The sequence below is a fragment of the Dama dama genome, chromosome 10, assembly GCF_033118175.1.
Source record: "Dama dama isolate Ldn47 chromosome 10, ASM3311817v1, whole genome shotgun sequence".
In the NCBI taxonomy this organism is placed as follows: domain Eukaryota; kingdom Metazoa; phylum Chordata; class Mammalia; order Artiodactyla; family Cervidae; genus Dama; species Dama dama.
In genome coordinates, this window is record NC_083690.1 from 14,226,237 (window position 1) to 14,242,774 (window position 16,538).

At 39.6% G+C, this 16,538-nt stretch overlaps 1 protein-coding gene across 2 annotated transcripts in view; it reads left to right on the forward strand.

The window, feature by feature from the left end:
• The first annotated feature begins 257 nt into the window (after positions 1–257).
• ERCC4 (ERCC excision repair 4, endonuclease catalytic subunit) overlaps positions 258–16,538 on the forward strand; it is a 38,853-nt gene continuing 22,572 nt past the window's right edge. For both annotated transcript variants that reach the window (XM_061152864.1, XM_061152865.1), the window contains exons 1-6: positions 258–486; positions 2,069–2,249; positions 10,530–10,725; positions 11,805–12,012; positions 14,461–14,641; positions 15,629–15,757. In XM_061152864.1, the coding sequence (XP_061008847.1) occupies positions 280–486; positions 2,069–2,249; positions 10,530–10,725; positions 11,805–12,012; positions 14,461–14,641; positions 15,629–15,757 (1,102 nt within the window). In that variant the 5' untranslated portion in view covers positions 258–279. The remainder of the gene's footprint in view (positions 487–2,068; positions 2,250–10,529; positions 10,726–11,804; positions 12,013–14,460; positions 14,642–15,628; positions 15,758–16,538) is intronic.

Consider the following 16,538-nt stretch of genomic DNA (forward strand, 5'->3'; position numbering starts at 1 on the left):
AGACAAGGTGAAACCTGAAGCCCGCAGCAGACACCTGTTGAGAGCGATAGCACCTCCCCGCGACTCCACGAATCTTCGATTCCTCTAGGTTCCTCTTCGGCTGCGTTCGGCCGGCTCTCGTCCTGTCGGGCTCGGCTCTCTTCGGCTACGTTCGGCGACTTTCGTCCCGGACTCGGCTCCCTTCGGCTACGCTCGGCTCTCTTCGGCCTGGTTCGCCCACTCTCGTCTCAGACTCGGCTCCCTTCGGCTACGTTCGGCCGCGGCCCCGGAAGGGCGCCCATGGAGCCGGGCTCGCCGGCTAGAGCGACGGCTATGGCGCCGCTCTTGGAATACGAGCGGCAGCTGGTGCTGGAACTGTTGGACGCCGACGGACTGGTAGTGTGCGCCCGCGGGCTCGGCGCGGACCGGCTCCTCTATCACTTCCTCCGGCTGCACTGCCACCCGGCGTGCCTCGTGCTGGTGCTCAACACGCAGCCGGCCGAAGAGGTGCGGCCGGCAGCTGGCGCAGGGGACGAGGGCACCCCGACAGGGCTTGAGGGGGGCCTCCTGAGCGGACGCAGGCCTCGCGCGGAGGCCAAGGGCGATGCGGGGCCCTGACGCGGGCGGGGGGGCGTAGAGTAAGGGTCCCTGAGGTAGATGCAGGCCCCTGGCGCGCTGAGAAGGTGGGAGAGGTCCCGAGGTGGTCGCAGGATGCTGACGTAGGTGCCAGGACCCTGAGAGGGCGGCGGGGTCCCCAGGGAAGATGCGGGACCGTGACTCAGGTGCGAGGATGCTGAGTGTTGGAGGGTCTCTGAGAGCAGTTAGGGGAGTTCATTTGAGGAGGATGGAGGTGGGGAGAAGGATCGGAGGTCTCTGGAGAGGGTGGGGAGATACTTGGAGGAGCATATGGGTGGGAATAACGAGGCAGTCCTCAAGTTGGATATTAAGGGACTTGCTGGAGCAAGAGCAGTGAGGTCCCTAAAAGGGAACAGTGATGGGGATGGAGGAGTCACTGAGGGGAATGAGAACTTAGGAGACGCTGAGGCTGGGGAGAACTCAGCAGGGACGGGACGTACTGGGGGTTCACCCAGGCTTTAGGGACGCGGGGCACAGGGTCCGAAGGGAAGGGAGCTGGAAGCTGAGGTTATTGGAAAATGGTACCTGGGTTGGGGAGAGTGGAGGACATTGAGGAAAATGGGATACACCTGTGTTGTGGGATAGTGACAGGTGTCACAGCCTGGTTGACAAGTCTCATGAGCCCCTAGATATCTAGAGCAGGTGGCCTCAAGGAAAATGCCAGCTGAGAAGAGTGACCATAAACTCCTAAGAGCTGGGGACCCGGCTGATTCATCTGGGTATCCCTAGTGCTCGACTGGGACTTAGCATGACAGGCACCCCCATGTCACGCCCCCCTGGCACAGAACTGAAGATGTGAAGGACCAAGGGTCCCACTGACATGATGAAATCCCCTCTAGGGGGGACTGGGACAGAACTAATAGTCTAAAACACTGTAAGAGGTTCCCTTATCCTCTCACATGGTACACGTGACTGCAAAGCCACCTCTGGCAGGCAGTATTTTCTAGGTAGCAGTCTTTAGCCCAGGATTTTAAAGTCTTTTTGTTGTTAAACTGCTAATAACATCTCAAGTGCAATGAGTCTTTAGTGCAAACCCCAAAACAAAAACAAAACCCTAAGTAAATGTCGATTGATTGGTGTTAAGTAGTAATTTAATTTGTATGTTCATGATAAAGTTCATAATCTCTGAAAAAGGCAGCATGTCATTTTAAGTGCAAATGCTGCTGCTGTGCCATGCCGTGCTCAGTCATGTCCGACTCTGTGCAACCCCATGGACTGTAGCCCACCAGGCTCCTCTGTCCCTGGGATTCTCCAGGCAAGAACACTGGAGTGGGTTGCCATTTCCTTCTCCAGGGGACATTCCCTACCCAGGGATGGAACCCAGGTCTCCTGAGTTGCCGCAGGATTCTTTACCTCTGAGCCTTCAGGGAAGCTCTTTAAATACAAACACTTGTAACCTGTTAAAAACTACCCTGTATTAAATAGTCTGCTAATTCAGTTTCATTTGATTTAGGAGTATTTTATCAATCAGCTGAAGATAGAAGGAGTTGAACATCTCCCTCGGCGAGTAACAAATGAAATCACAAGTAGCAATCGCTATGAAGTATACACACAAGGCGGTGTGATATTTGCAACAAGCCGAATACTTGTGGTTGATTTCCTGACTGATAGAATACCTTCAGATTTAATTACTGGTGAGAATTTGAAGCCTTATTGTTTATTTGCATATGTTTCTTTTTTTTCCCATGTATGTCTGTTCCCTCTGCTAAACTCTAAACTAGAACCTTGTTGAAAGCAGCATTGGATTTTTTTTGCTCAGCATTTTGCTTCCAGGTGTTAACACAATACGTGACACATTTTGGATGCTCAGTAAATATTTATGGCCTGAATAAGAAACTAAATGTAAGATTGACATTTCTGTGTTTTTTAAGCTCATATTCAGTCAGTGCTTAGTAATTGACTGGCGGTTGCTTTTAGAAGCTAATCAGATTTGAATGTTTATATTCTTTGTATATCCCCGAGAGTAGTTTGGTTTTCCTCTTTAAAGAGTATTTTTTTTTTAAACTATGATTTGAAATTTTCATTCGCTCACAGTGTTACATTGGTTTTGGGTGTATAACACAGTTAATTCAATATTTTATAGATTATGCTCCATACAAATTTATTATGAAGATTGACTGTATTCCCTGAGCTGTACATCTTTAACTTGTTTCTTTTATACTTAGTAGTTTGTACCTCTTGATCCGCTTTTTGTATTTTGCTTCTCCCCCACCCCTCTCCTTACTGGTACCACTAGTTTGTTGTCTGTTCCTGTTTTTTTACATTTGTTCATTTGTTTTATTTTTTAGACCCCACATAAAAGTAAAAACACGGTGTTTGTCTTTTTCTTTCTGATTATTTCCCTTAGCATAATACCCTCCAGGTCCATCCATGTTGTGGAAAATGGCAAAATTTCATTTTTTATTATGACTAAGCAATGTTCCATTGGATATATATAGTGAGAGAGCTCATCTTCTTTATATCCATTCCTCTATCTGTGGACACTTCAGTTGACTCTTTTAGATAATGCTGCTGTGAACATTGCAGTGCATATATATTCTTCAATTAATGTTTTTATTTTCTCCAAATACCCAGGAGTGGACTTGCTGGATCATATCATACTTTTCTTTTTAATTCTTTGAGGAACCTCCATATATTTTCCATTGTGGCTGTACCAGTTTACATTCCCAGCAAGAGTGCACAAGGGTTCCTTTTTTCTCACAACCTCAACAACACTTATAATTTATTGTCTTTTTCACAATAGACATTCTAAGAAGTGTGAAGTGATATCTCATTGTTTGTCTGTTGGCCATTGTTGGAAAAATGCCTATTCAGGTCCTCTGCCCATGTTTTAATCAAGTTTTTTTCTTTTTTTTTAATATTGAGTTGTATTAATTTTTTATACATTTTGGATATTAATCTTTTATTGGAAATATTGTTTGCAAATATCTTCTCCCATTCAGTAGGTTGCCTTTTCATTTTGTTGGTTGGCTGCTTTCACTGTGCAAAAGCTTTTTAGTTTGATATAGGCTCATTTGATTATTTTTGCTTTTGTTTCCCTTGCCTAAAGAGACAGATTCAAAAATTATTGCTAAGACAGATGTCAGAGAGTATACTGCCTATGTCTTCTAGGAGTTTTATGGTTTCAGATCTTAAATTTAGGTCTCTAGTCCATTTTGAGTTTGTTTAATACAGTATGAGAAAAATGTTCTAATTTCATTCTTTTACATGTAACTGCCTAAATTTCCCAGCACCACTTATTGAAGAGAGTCTTTTCCCTATTTTGTTGTGGTTGTTCACACTAAGTCATGTCCAACTCTGCAACACCATGAACTGCAACACACCAAGTTTCCCTGTCCTTCATTATCTCCTAGAGTTTGTTCAAATTCATGTCCTTTGAGTTGGTGATGCCATCCAACCATCTGGTCCTCTGCCACCCTCTTCTCCTTTTGCCTTTGGTTTTCCCATCATAAGGGTATTTTCCAGTGCATCGGCCCTTTGCATCAGGTGGCCAAAGTATTGGAGCTTCAGTTTCAGCATCAGTCCTTCCAATGAATATTCAGAATTGATTTCCTTTAGGATTGATTGGTTTGATCTGTTTGCAGTCCAGGGGACTCTCAAGAGTCTTCTGTAGCACCACAATTCAAAAGCATCAGTTCTTCGGTACTCAGCCTTCTTTACGGGCCAACTCTCACATCCATATGTGACTACTGGAAGAACCATGGGTCTGACTATATGGACCTTTTGTGAACAAAAATGATGTTTTTGCTTTTTAATACACTATCTAGTTTTGTCATAGCTTTTCTTCCAAGGAGCAAGTGTCTTAATTTCATGACTGCAGTCATTGTCAGCAGTGATTTTGGAACCCAAGAAAAGAAAATCTGTCACTACTTCAACTTTTGCCTTTTCTGTTTGCCATGAAGTGATGTAAATTAATTGACCATGAGCTTGAGTTTATTTCTGGGCTTTCTGTTTTGTTCCACTGATATTTGTGTCTGGTTCTGGGCCAGAACCACACTGTTTTGATTGCTATAGCTTTGTAGGATAGTCTCAAGGAAGGTGATAGCTCCAGTGTTGTTCTTTTCTCTCAAGATTGGTTTTGCTGTTTGAAGTCTTGTGGTTCCAATCAAATTTTAGGATTATTTGTTCTAGTTCTTTAAAAAATGTCATAGGTATTTTTATTTGGATTGCATTAAATCTGTAGATAGCTTCAAGTAGTATGGTCATTTTAACAATATTAATTCTTCCATTTCATGAACAAAATATATTTCCTTTTGTCTTCAGTTTCTTTCAACAGTGTCATAGTTTTCAGAATACAGATCTTTCACCTCCTTGGTTAAATTTATTCTTAGGTATTTTATTCTTTTTGATTAAGTTGTAAATGGGATTGTTGTATTGATTTCTCTTTTCAATACCTAATACTTAGTGTAAGGAAACACAACAGATTTCTGTATATTAATCTTGTAGCCTACAACTTAATTTGTGTATTCTCAAAGTTTTTTGATGGAGTTTTAGCATTTTCTATATATAGTATGTCATCTGGAAATAGTGAGTTTTACTTGTTCATTTCCAATTGGATGCCTTTTATTTCTTGTCTGATTGCTGAGGGTAGGCCTTTTAATACTATGGTAAACAGAAGTGGGGAAAGTGGACATCCTTATCATGTCCCTGATTTTAGAGGAAAAATTTTCAACTTTTCACCATTGAGTATAACATTAGCTGTGTATTTGTTATAAATGGCTTTTATTATGTTCAGGTATGTTCTCTCTATCCAACTTTGTTGAGAGTTTTTATCATGAATGGATGTTGAATTTTGTCAAATGCCTTTTTTGTATCTATTGAGACGATTAGGTGATTTTTATCCTTTGTTTTGTTAATGGTTCAGTATTCACAAGTCAAGTTTCAATATTGAACTATCCTTGCATCCCTGGAATAAATCACACTTGGTCATGATGTGTGATCCTTTTTATTTATTGTTGAATTCAGTTTGCTGATATTTTGTTGGGGATTTTTGCATCTGTGTTCATCAGGGATATTTTCTCTTTTTGTAGTGTCTTTGTCTGGTTTTGGTATCAGAATAATGCTGACCTTGTAGAATGAGTTTTGAGGTGTTCCATCCTCTGATTTTTTTGATAGTTTGAGAAACATAGGTGTTTACTTTTCCTATAATGTTGGGTGGAATTCTTAGCCCTAGATTTTTCTTTGTTGGAATTTTTTTGTTAGTGATACAGTTTTATTACTAGTTAGATATTTTATTTTTTTCTGATTCAATCTTTGAAGATTGTATGTTTCTAGGAGTTTATCCATTTCTTCCAGGTTGTCCAATTTGTAAGCATTTAACTCTTAGTATATTCTCTTATGACTGTTTATATTTCTGTGATATCAATTGTAAGTTTGCCACTTTCCTTTCTAATTTTTTTGGGGCCCTTCCCCCTTTTTTTTTGTCTTAAGGAGTCTTGCTAAAGGATCAGTTTTGTCTTTTAAAAAAAAAACAACTTTTAGTCTTATTGATCTTTTCTATTGTTTGTTTGCTTTTTTTGGTCTCTATTTCCACTCAGATTTTTATTTTCTTCTTTCTGCTGACTTTGGGCTATGTTTGTTTTTTTCTAATACCTTTAAATGGAAAATTAGGTTGTTTACTTGAGATGTTTCTTGCTTCTTGAGGTAGGCCTGTATCACTTTAAACTTCCCTCTTAGAACTGCTTTTACTGCATCCCATAGACTTTAGAAAGTTATGTTTCTGTTTTCTTTCATATCAAGGAATTTTTTAATTTCCTATTTGATATCTTTGTTGGTGCTGGAATTCGTAATTGTCCTTCCTACTCTATCTAACACATTGTCCTGAGCCTTGAAGACCCTCAAGAAATATTTAATGCATAAATGTATGAATGAATGTTTTTTTAATGGAAATGTCATGTGTAATACTTTATAATTTTATTTGTTTTTGACTGTGCTGGGTTTTCGTTGCTGAGTGGCCTTTTCTCTAGTTGCTTTGAGCAGGGGCTCCCCTGTAGTTGTGGTGTGTGGGCTGCTTCTCATTGTGGTGTCTTCTCTTGCGGAGCATGGGCTCTGGGGCACACGGGCTTCTGTAGCTGTGGCTCCCAGGCTGTAGAGCACAAGCTCAATAGTTGTGGTGCCGTGGCTTGGTTACTCCATGACATGTGGGATCTTCCCGGATCAGGGATTGAAATTGTGTCTCTTTCATTGGCAGGCAGGTTCTTTACCACTGAGCCACCAGGGAAGCCCCGAACCAATGTTTTATATGATTCATAGTGAACCGATTGATGGAAAGTTTTGCTATACTTTTATATTTATCAGTTATAAACCATGGCAAGGCTGTACAGTTAGGGTCAGACTCACTTGACTTTGAAGGGTAACGCCACTGCTTACAAGCAAGTTACTTAATTTGCACAAGTCTAGGTTGTCTCATTGCTTACGTTGAGAACGTAGTGCCTTGTGAAGTTATCAGGAGGACTAAATGAGGTAAAATAAATATAATTGCTTAGTACAGTACATGGTATGTAATAAATAATAGATAATAGCAAAAAAAAAAAAAAAAGGCTTTGTATAGCCCGAAATCTTGATACATGGTAAAATATTTTACTGTTTGCTGGTTTCTTATAAATTTAGCTTTACTTAAGTTGATAAAATGGAAAAAAAGTATTGAAATGACCACTAGATGTCAGTATTACTCTTGACTTCCAGTAACAGTTCAACCTGATTAAGCAGAGAGCAATCTGAATCGAAGGACTATGCAAAGTGTAGTTTATAGGTGGTTCCTAATTAAAATGCTATTCCCATTTCTGATTGATTCCCAGCCAATAATGAAGTTGGAGCTGTTAGTGCTCCTTGGCTGAATAGAATGTAAATGAGCCACAGAAATGAATCCCTTCAAATGCTACAACCCATGGGATCATCGTCTATCCCCTACATTCTCCCAGCCCCTGTAGAAGCTTTCAGCACAGCTGTTACAGACCAGTGTCCTAGGAGCATGTAACCCCCTGGGAAGTCCTGAAGGCACCAGCCCCAACTTGTTCCTGTCATTAGCTTTCAGCGTCACTGCACCCACCCCAGGCATCCCTGCCAACATGATTCTCAGCAGTGGGAGAACTGTGAAAATATCTCCCCAGATTACACTTTCAAACATATAGGGAAAGAGGATTCTTTCATTGTTAAAGCATATTCTGACATCTCTAAATAGACCTCAGAACACACTTTCCTTGGGAAACTTAAAGGAAAAAAAAGTGACATTAGATTTGCACACCCAGTGCTGTAATTCAGCTTTGTCGTCTTTCAGACTGTATGTCATTTTTAACATTCAATGTTAGTGAAGGTTTCACTTGCCAGTTGCCCTTATGTGGCAGGAATGAGATCATTGCTGAAGACAAAGATGATGAGATGGCAGGGAACTCTCCTGAGTTAGGCAGCCTCTGGGTTTGAGCTCATCGGCAGCAGGTGCCAGCTGTGTGACCTTGGGCAGGTTTCTCCATTTCTGTAGGACTCAGTTTTCTCCCCTTTCTCTTAGGATTATTGTGAGGGTGAACTGACATCAGGTATATGAAATTCTTGCATTATGCATGGCACATAGTAAGCACTCTCTGATTACTTCTTCTTATAATGATCTTGTGCCCAACCAGGAGGAGGTAGGTGTAAAGAAGTAATTACAGTGCAGCAAAATGAGATGCAAAAATGTGGCCCTAGAATTGTACCCGGAAACCTAACTTACTTGTACTTTTTTAAGGGAGAGGGGTGCATGGTCCTCAGATGATGCGCCCTAGTAGGAAGAATATAGCTGTGCTATCAGACACTCATGATTTGGAACCTTTGGCCTCCACTTACTTGTAGGATGACCATGGTCAAGTTGCTTCCCTTTCCTGGTCTCTATAGTAATACCTACCCCATAGAGTTATTGTGAGGATTAAATGAAATAAAAATCTGTAAAAGTGCCTAAGCCCAGTGCTTAGGGCTGGGATAGAATATACTTCTCTTCTCCCTCCTTCTTCTGGCTTCCAAAAGAATGACAACTTTTTGGAGTACACCATTTTCTTAACTTGAGATTCACCTTTTCTTTAGAAGTCTATTTTTATTATTTCTAACTTTCATGTCCTATTTTGTCCAGGACCACAACTGTGGCCCAGAAGCATACTTGGAAAAACCCACCTGCTAGGTACTAAGTATTTTCTGAGTAGTAGATTAGCTGTGCACATATACTGGTGTTGGCTTCCCCTGGAAAAACGAAGTGGCAACCCCCTCCAGTATTCTTATCTGGAAAATCCCAATCCATGCGGTCTCAGAAGAGTCAGACACGACTGGGCAACTAAACAACAACATTTACTGGTGTTATTGAAAATCCTCTGTCTACAAATTTCTACTTAGCACTGTTTGTTTTTACTGTCTTTGAAAAGCAGTTTGCTTGGCTAGAATAAATTTCAGCTCCATCTACCTCAATCTAAATTTTAAACACCAAAATAGTAGAATCTGTATTGAGTCTATTGAACAAGTCTATTGAACAAGTCATGGGTTAGTATTGTCATTTTCCAGATCCCAGGAGTGATGAGAATGGGAGCAAAAACATGCCAGTGAGTTTACAGCAAATATATATGGTACCTGGCTTGGTTTAGGTCTAAAAGGCGAGAATTATCATAGAGTAATTGACATCTGTGCACTCTTGTCATTGCATGTCTCTAATTTCCCACTAATCCTACTGCACCACAGAGGCGGGTGTGTATGATATATGCACATGAGAAATTATCTGGTCCAGAACTCTCTTTTTCTAATTAAAGAAACGTGTATATCCTTGTTTTTGCAATTCAGAGGTGTCATTGTCACATCCACCCCACAAAACAGATGTTTAAGCATTTTTTTTTAAGATTTTTATTTCAAATAGACTAATTTATCTTTCAGTAAAATATACTCTGATTCTGAAAGTTGAACTCTTACAATAAGTGAAGCAGATGCTGCCCAGACTTCTGAAAGGCAGCTGTTTTGCAAAGTTCACATCTGATTCACATATAAAAGAACAAATGGCCCACTTGACTTTGAGAAATTTTTCCTCCACCAGGTCGGACACACCCCACCTCAGGGCCTTTGCTCTTACCCTTCCTTGGGCTGGAACTTTTTTGGCCCACCTGGTCACAAGGCTCACCCTTCTCATCTCCATCCAGCCTTTACTCACTTAAGACCTCAGTGAGGTACCCTATCTGAAATTGCAAATCCTAAAAAATACAACAAACTAGTGAATATGACCAAAAAAGAAGCAAACTTGGAGATACAAAGAACAAATTTGTGGACTGTCCAGTGGTTAAGACTCCATGCTTCCACTGCAGGGGTCATGGTTTCCACCCCTGGTCAAAGAAGTTCCACACGCCTCAAAGTGCAGTGAAAAAAAAAAAAAAGAACATATTATTGTTACCAAGGGGAGAGGGAAGGAAGGGGAAATATTGGGGTAAAGTATTAGTAAATACAACTATTAGGTATAAAATAAGCCACAAGGATATATTGTACAACATGGGCAATATAGCCAATATTCTATGATAGCTATAAATGGAGTATAACTTTTCAAAATTGTGAATCACTATGTTATATACCTGTAACTATAATATTGTGTGTCAACTACAATTTTTTTAAAAAGATTAAATAAGTAAGAAAATTGCAAACCACCACCTCTTATACATACTCCTTGTTGTCCTCTGATTCACTTTTTTCCCTTAGCACTTATCCCTTATAACAACTAAATATCTTACTTACTTATATTACTTATTGTAAATGCCACAGGACAGCTTTTCGTGTTTTGTTTGTGGCTGTATCCTCAGCCTAGAATAGCTTGCCTATGCTCAAATAAGGCATTCAGGAAAACTGTGATGAATAAGTGAAAGCAAGCATAAAAATGACATGTCTTTTGTGCACTCTAAATTATGATTTTTTTCCCCCCTCAGGCATCTTGGTATATAGAGCTCACAGAATAATCGAGTCTTGTCAAGAAGCATTCATCTTGCGCCTCTTTCGACAGAAAAACAAACGTGGTTTTATTAAAGCCTTCACAGACAACGCTGTTGCCTTTGACACCGGCTTTTGTCACGTGGAAAGAGTGATGAGAAATCTTTTCGTAAGGAAGCTGTATCTGTGGCCAAGGTAAACAGCATTATGTGACCAGTTTCTGCAAGAGAACCTGCTGTACTTTAATTTCACACTTTAATATAGTATTTACTGTCACTGCACTTGACACATGCTAGTCAGGTTTATAACAGTGCACCCCAGTATAGATAAATGGTCACCACATTTGTGATTCTTTTAATAGGAAAGAGAGATTTGATAGTTATTTTTCTGGTAGCCCAAGGCCACCACTTGTTCATTTAGTGAAATCCCTAGGAATCTGGAGGCTCATGTGTACAACAGAGTTAGGTGAACTACAGATTTACTGGCTAAGATTCTAACTTGCACTTTGAAAACTACTCATCAGCAGTGGGGAAGAGGGTGGGGTAAATTGGCGGGTGGGGTTGCCATACATTACTGTGTCTAAAATAGATGACTAGTGAGGACCTACTGTATAGCAGGGGGACTCTACTCAGCACTCTTTAATGACCCATGTGGGAAAAGAATCTAGAAAAGGCTGGGTATGTGTGTATGGTAAGGCTTCCCTGGTGGCTCAGATGGTAAGGAATCTCCCTGCAGTGCAGAAGACCTGGGTTCAATCCCTGACCCTGCCTTATTTGAGTAATACTTCCATTTATATGGTTAAAAGTAATCCTGAAAACACTGTCGCCTGGCTTTCCGTTTTGCTTCTTAATTGCATTTGTTGTTGTTCGGCCGCTCAGTCGTGTCTGACTCTTTGTGACCCCATGGACTGCAGCACACCAGGCTTCCCTGTCCTTCACTATCTCCCAGAGTTTGCTCAAATCCACATCTATTAAGTCGATGATGCCATCCAACTGTCTCGTTCTCTGCCGCTCCTTTCCCTTCTGCCCGTAATCTTTCCGAGCATTAGGGTCTTTTCAAATGAGTTAGTTCTTCACATCAGGTGTCCAAAGTATTGGATTTTCAGCTTCAGCATTAGTCCTTCCAATGAATATTCAGGACTGACTTCCTTTAGAATTGACTGGTTTGATCTTCTTCAGTCCATTTACAAAAAGCTGTTAGAGTAGTAAACTGAGACTGGAAACACAGAGCTCTTACAACTCTAGAAAATATTTTTTAAATGTTTGTCTTTTTAGGTTCCATGTAGCAGTAAACTCGTTTTTAGAACTGCATAAACCCGAAGTCGTAGAAATTCATGTTTCTATGACACCTGCCATGCTTGCTATACAGACTGCTATTCTGGACATTTTAAATGCCTGTTTAAAGGAATTAAAATGCCATAACCCATCACTTGAAGTTGAAGATTTATCTTTAGAAAATGCTATTGGAAAACCTTTTGACAAGGTACTCTATTTCTCTTCCTTTTTAAGCACTGTTTGTGATGTTGTAATTTTTAAGTATGCAAGTTATTTTAATATTTATAATGTTCTCAGTAGGAATTTGTTGTCATTTTTAAAATTAGATTGGAGGTGATTTAAAGTATATCTTCTTTGGTTTACCGGAAAGTAATTTGTACTCGAATACATTGATTGGCATCTAAGCATAATTCTGATTTTTGCAGTTATACAGTGACTGTCTCTTTTTTTTTAAGTATATGTAAGCGAACATGTGTAAGAGAACTTTCCTAGTGGCTCAGACAGTAAAGTGTCTGCCTACAATGTGAGAGACCTGGGTTCGATCCCTGGGTTGGGAAGATCTTCTGGAGAAGGAAATGGCAACCCACTCCAGTACTATTGCCTGGAAAATCGTGTGGACAGAGGAGCCTGGTAGTCTACAATCCATGGGGTGGCAAAGAGTCGGACACGACTAAGCGACTAAACTTTCACTCCAAGAGAACAACGAATCACCTTTTGCTCTGAAATGACAACATTTGAATATCTACAGGTAGAAGAGTGTGCATAAGAAAGCTTCATAATTTATCATCTCTTATTTGGAATAAAAATAATTTGGATGAGTTTTGATTACCGAGGAATGTGAAACTTGCCTGTCTTAAAATTATATTCTGAAGTGAGAAAATGGTAAGACTGTAGTCTAGGAATGTTTATTTCAACTAATTTTTTCATCATAGATTAATATTAATACAGGTACATAAATGTCTAAGATCAAATTGTATGTCTAGAAAAAACTGAAAAAATTCCAGGCAGCTTTTTTTTTTTTCATATTTTTGTAGAACAAGTTCTTTTCTTTCAAACTCTGAATCAATCTCTTTGTCGCTAAAAATAATGCATAGTGATTTTTTAAAGGGAAAAATTTAAGTCCTTATTTTTCTGATTCTTCCAGAAAGTCTTTTTACTGTGAAATAATGATGCATAAAAACCATTCCATGTGTTTTGTGCCTCTGTTTTTAAAATTTATTTTAATTTAGTGCCTAGTATACCAAAAACACCTCTCACATTCTTCTAATGGTACATATATCTGTGTGGTGGCGGTTTAGTCACTAAGTTGTGTCCGACTCTTGTGACCCCATGGAGTGTAGTCTGCCAGGCTTCTCTGTCCGTGGCATTTCCTAGGCAAGAATACTGGAGTGGGTTCCCATTTCCTCTCCAGGGAATCTTCCTACCCAGGGATTAAACCCAGGTCTCCTGCACTACAGGCAGATTCTTTACCACTGAGCTACCAGGGAAGCCCCCGTATATGTCCCTAGAAAAACAAAATATAGCCAGATAGGCTTCACACTAAATTTCTGTAAATCATCCCCTGGCCAGTAAAAGTCAAAGTATTGTTTTACATATTCATCTCGTAACCAAAACAAAATAAAGCATAATTTGCGTTTGTTAGAAAATTTAAATTTTGTTAATGGTTTTAGAAAAGGGACATGTAGGTAATTTTTTACAAAAGATAATATACAAAAGACTTATATGTCCCAGTTTATCTAGGACAGTCACAGTGTCTGCCTGTTGTCCTGGAGCAATTATTAATAACGTCATTTCATTTTCACAAGAGTTCCAGTTTGGACAGTAGATTATTTGGTCTTCTAAATATTACTTCTGTTCAGTATTAAATGTGTTAGATAAGATGCCATGTAGTGAAACTGCTTCTGCATCATGCTGCATTATCCCTTTTAGTTATAGAATCAGCTTGTGAGGGAGACATGAATATATATAGCTGTGGATATATAGATACCTACATAGTATATACATAAAACTGTTCTGTGTTTTAGACAGTTTTTTAGGATCTTAAAAAGTATTCAGGTTTAGTTGGTTGTTAACAAATATTTTCTCATCCTTGAATCACACTTAAAGAAAATAATAAACACATCTTTTATAGCAGCAAACTACAGTCTGCTGATACTAATTTGATACCGTGTAGTTTCCCTAGTTTATGTCTTCTTCATCATCCAGCTGGCTCTCACATACAGGCTCTGTCCATACAGGACTTGGCAGAAATTAAGTGTATCTCAATTACTTGATTTGATTCTGCATAAAAGTGAATAATTGAGTATCTGATGTTTATCAAGACCTTTGTCTCCTAATAATGTAAATGCAGGTAATTATGAATTGACTGTGTCTGATCATAAAGATTGTAGTGATGACACTCTGCTTTACATTTGAAAAATTAAACATTCTAATTAGAATGTTCTGAGTCTTATGAACTTAAATTTTCTGTCCACTTCCTTGGGAGATAATGTCTTTTGTTTTTATTTTTTAAAACCATTGTGGTAAAGCTTACATAACAAAATTTACCATTTTAACCATTTTTAGGTATACAAGGGATAATGTTTGTTGCAAGTATCATTTGTGTTAGTAATAGCTATATTAAATATCTCTTAGCAGTATTTTATTCTTGTTTTAGACAATTCGCCATTACTTAGATCCTTTGTGGCACCAGCTTGGAGCCAAGACTAAATCCTTGGTTCAGGATTTGAAGATATTACGAACCCTGCTGCAGTATCTCTCTCAGTATGATTGTATCACATTTCTTAATCTTCTGGAATCTCTCAGAGCAACAGAGAAGGCATTTGGTCAGAATTCAGGTGGGAGATAAAAATACTAATATTATTCTAGGAACCGATTTGAGTGAAGTACTAGATTTTATTGGGGAGTCAGGTGTGCGGAGTGCTGTATTCAACTACATGATGTACTGAGATGTCAAATTATGTTTTATGTTCATAGCACAGGGATGTAGGTTTTATTGATAGCTAATGTTTCCACCTACTTAACTTCTGTTTTGTATATTAATAAATATTCATATCCATCCAGGCAGTTTTATTTCTAGAAAAGACCATATATCATAGGCAGTCCCCAGCTTAGAAATAGGTTGTCTTCTGAAAGTTCAGTTGTTATGAACTTAAAATTCATTTCCCCAAAGAAACGGCAAGGGAATATGGAGTTTCATTAGCCAGAGAATGAGAAGAGATTTGTGGGGAAGCATACATATGCCGCTGTCCACCGACTGGATTTTCTACCAGTCACATTCTTGCCTCATTACTGTGACCTTTCTCACTGTGTGGCAAGACCAGTGATTTTTAAAGTGTGGCCCAGGGGCCCCTGGAGCTAAGATTTAATAAAGTTAATATTTCTTATTGCTTCACCAGGGACTTTCTTGAGTCATAAACTACAAATGCACAGAGTTGAAGAATACATTGATTGCTAGTGAACTTTGGGTCTACTGCCTTCATCTGTGCTTGGGCACGAGCAGCATAACCCACCGATGCTTTTGCAGCATCGTTAGAAATGTCAACACAGTGGGGGAAATTCCGTAATAGTATTAGTATGAGAGTAGTTTTGAGGTCACAGACCATCCCCCTGAAAACATCTTGGGGACCCCCAGGGATCTGTAGGCCGCACTTTGAAAACCACCAGTCTAGCCAAACAGTGACAGAGACCATAACAAGGGAGGTGTGATTGGGAGATGAACAGGCTGGTGACTGGTTGATATACAGGTCATGTGACCTTCAGAGATTCTCTGAAGTTAACCATAAATTAAAGGCTTTTTTTTTCCCCTTAACATTTTATGTTAGGTTGGCTCTTTCTTGACTCCAGCACCTCAATGTTTGTAAATGCTCGAGCAAGGGTTTATCATGTTCCAGATGCAAAAATGAGTAAAAAAATCAAAGTGCCTGAAAAACTGGAGATTAAAGAAGAACAAGGTATCTTGCATGATTAAGTCTTCAAACATGTCTTTTTTTTACATATTTGGTGTAGAAATGCTTATCAAGTTACAGTATAACTTTAAATCTCATTCGACTGTGTGAAAAATATGTGACTGCATTTAATTACTTGTTAACATGTAACATATGTGATCTGTGTTAAAAAATATTTGGAATGGATTCACTGCCAGGGGATTCCAAATAACAAACACCAAGTATCAATCAAAAGTACTACTACATAAGAATGGTTGATTTTTTTTTTTTTAACTTCAGAATAATTACTATTTGGGCACTTAAGGTCTTAGTGGACTATTTTAACATCCCCTTTCAGTTCAGTTCACCTAGTTGTGTCCGACTCTTTGCGACCCCATGTACTGCAGCATGCCAGGCCTCCCTGTCTATCACCAACTCCTGGAGTTTACTCAGACTCATGTCCAATGAGTCGGTGATGCCATCCAGCCATCTCATCCTCTGTCATCCCCTCCTACCACCTTCAGTCTTTCCCAGCATCAAGGTCTTTTCAGATGAGTCAGTTCTTCACATCAGGTGGCCAGAGTATTGGAGCTTCAGCTTCAGCATCAGTCCTTCCAATGAATATTCAGGACTGATTTCCTTTAGGATGGATTGGTTGGATCTCCTTGCAGTCCAAGGGACTCTCAAGAGCCTTCTCCAGCACTACAGTTCAAAAGCATCAATTCTTTGGCGCTCAGCTTTCTTTATAGTCCAACTCTCACATCCATACATGACCACTGGAAAAACCATAGCCTTTGACTAGACGAAC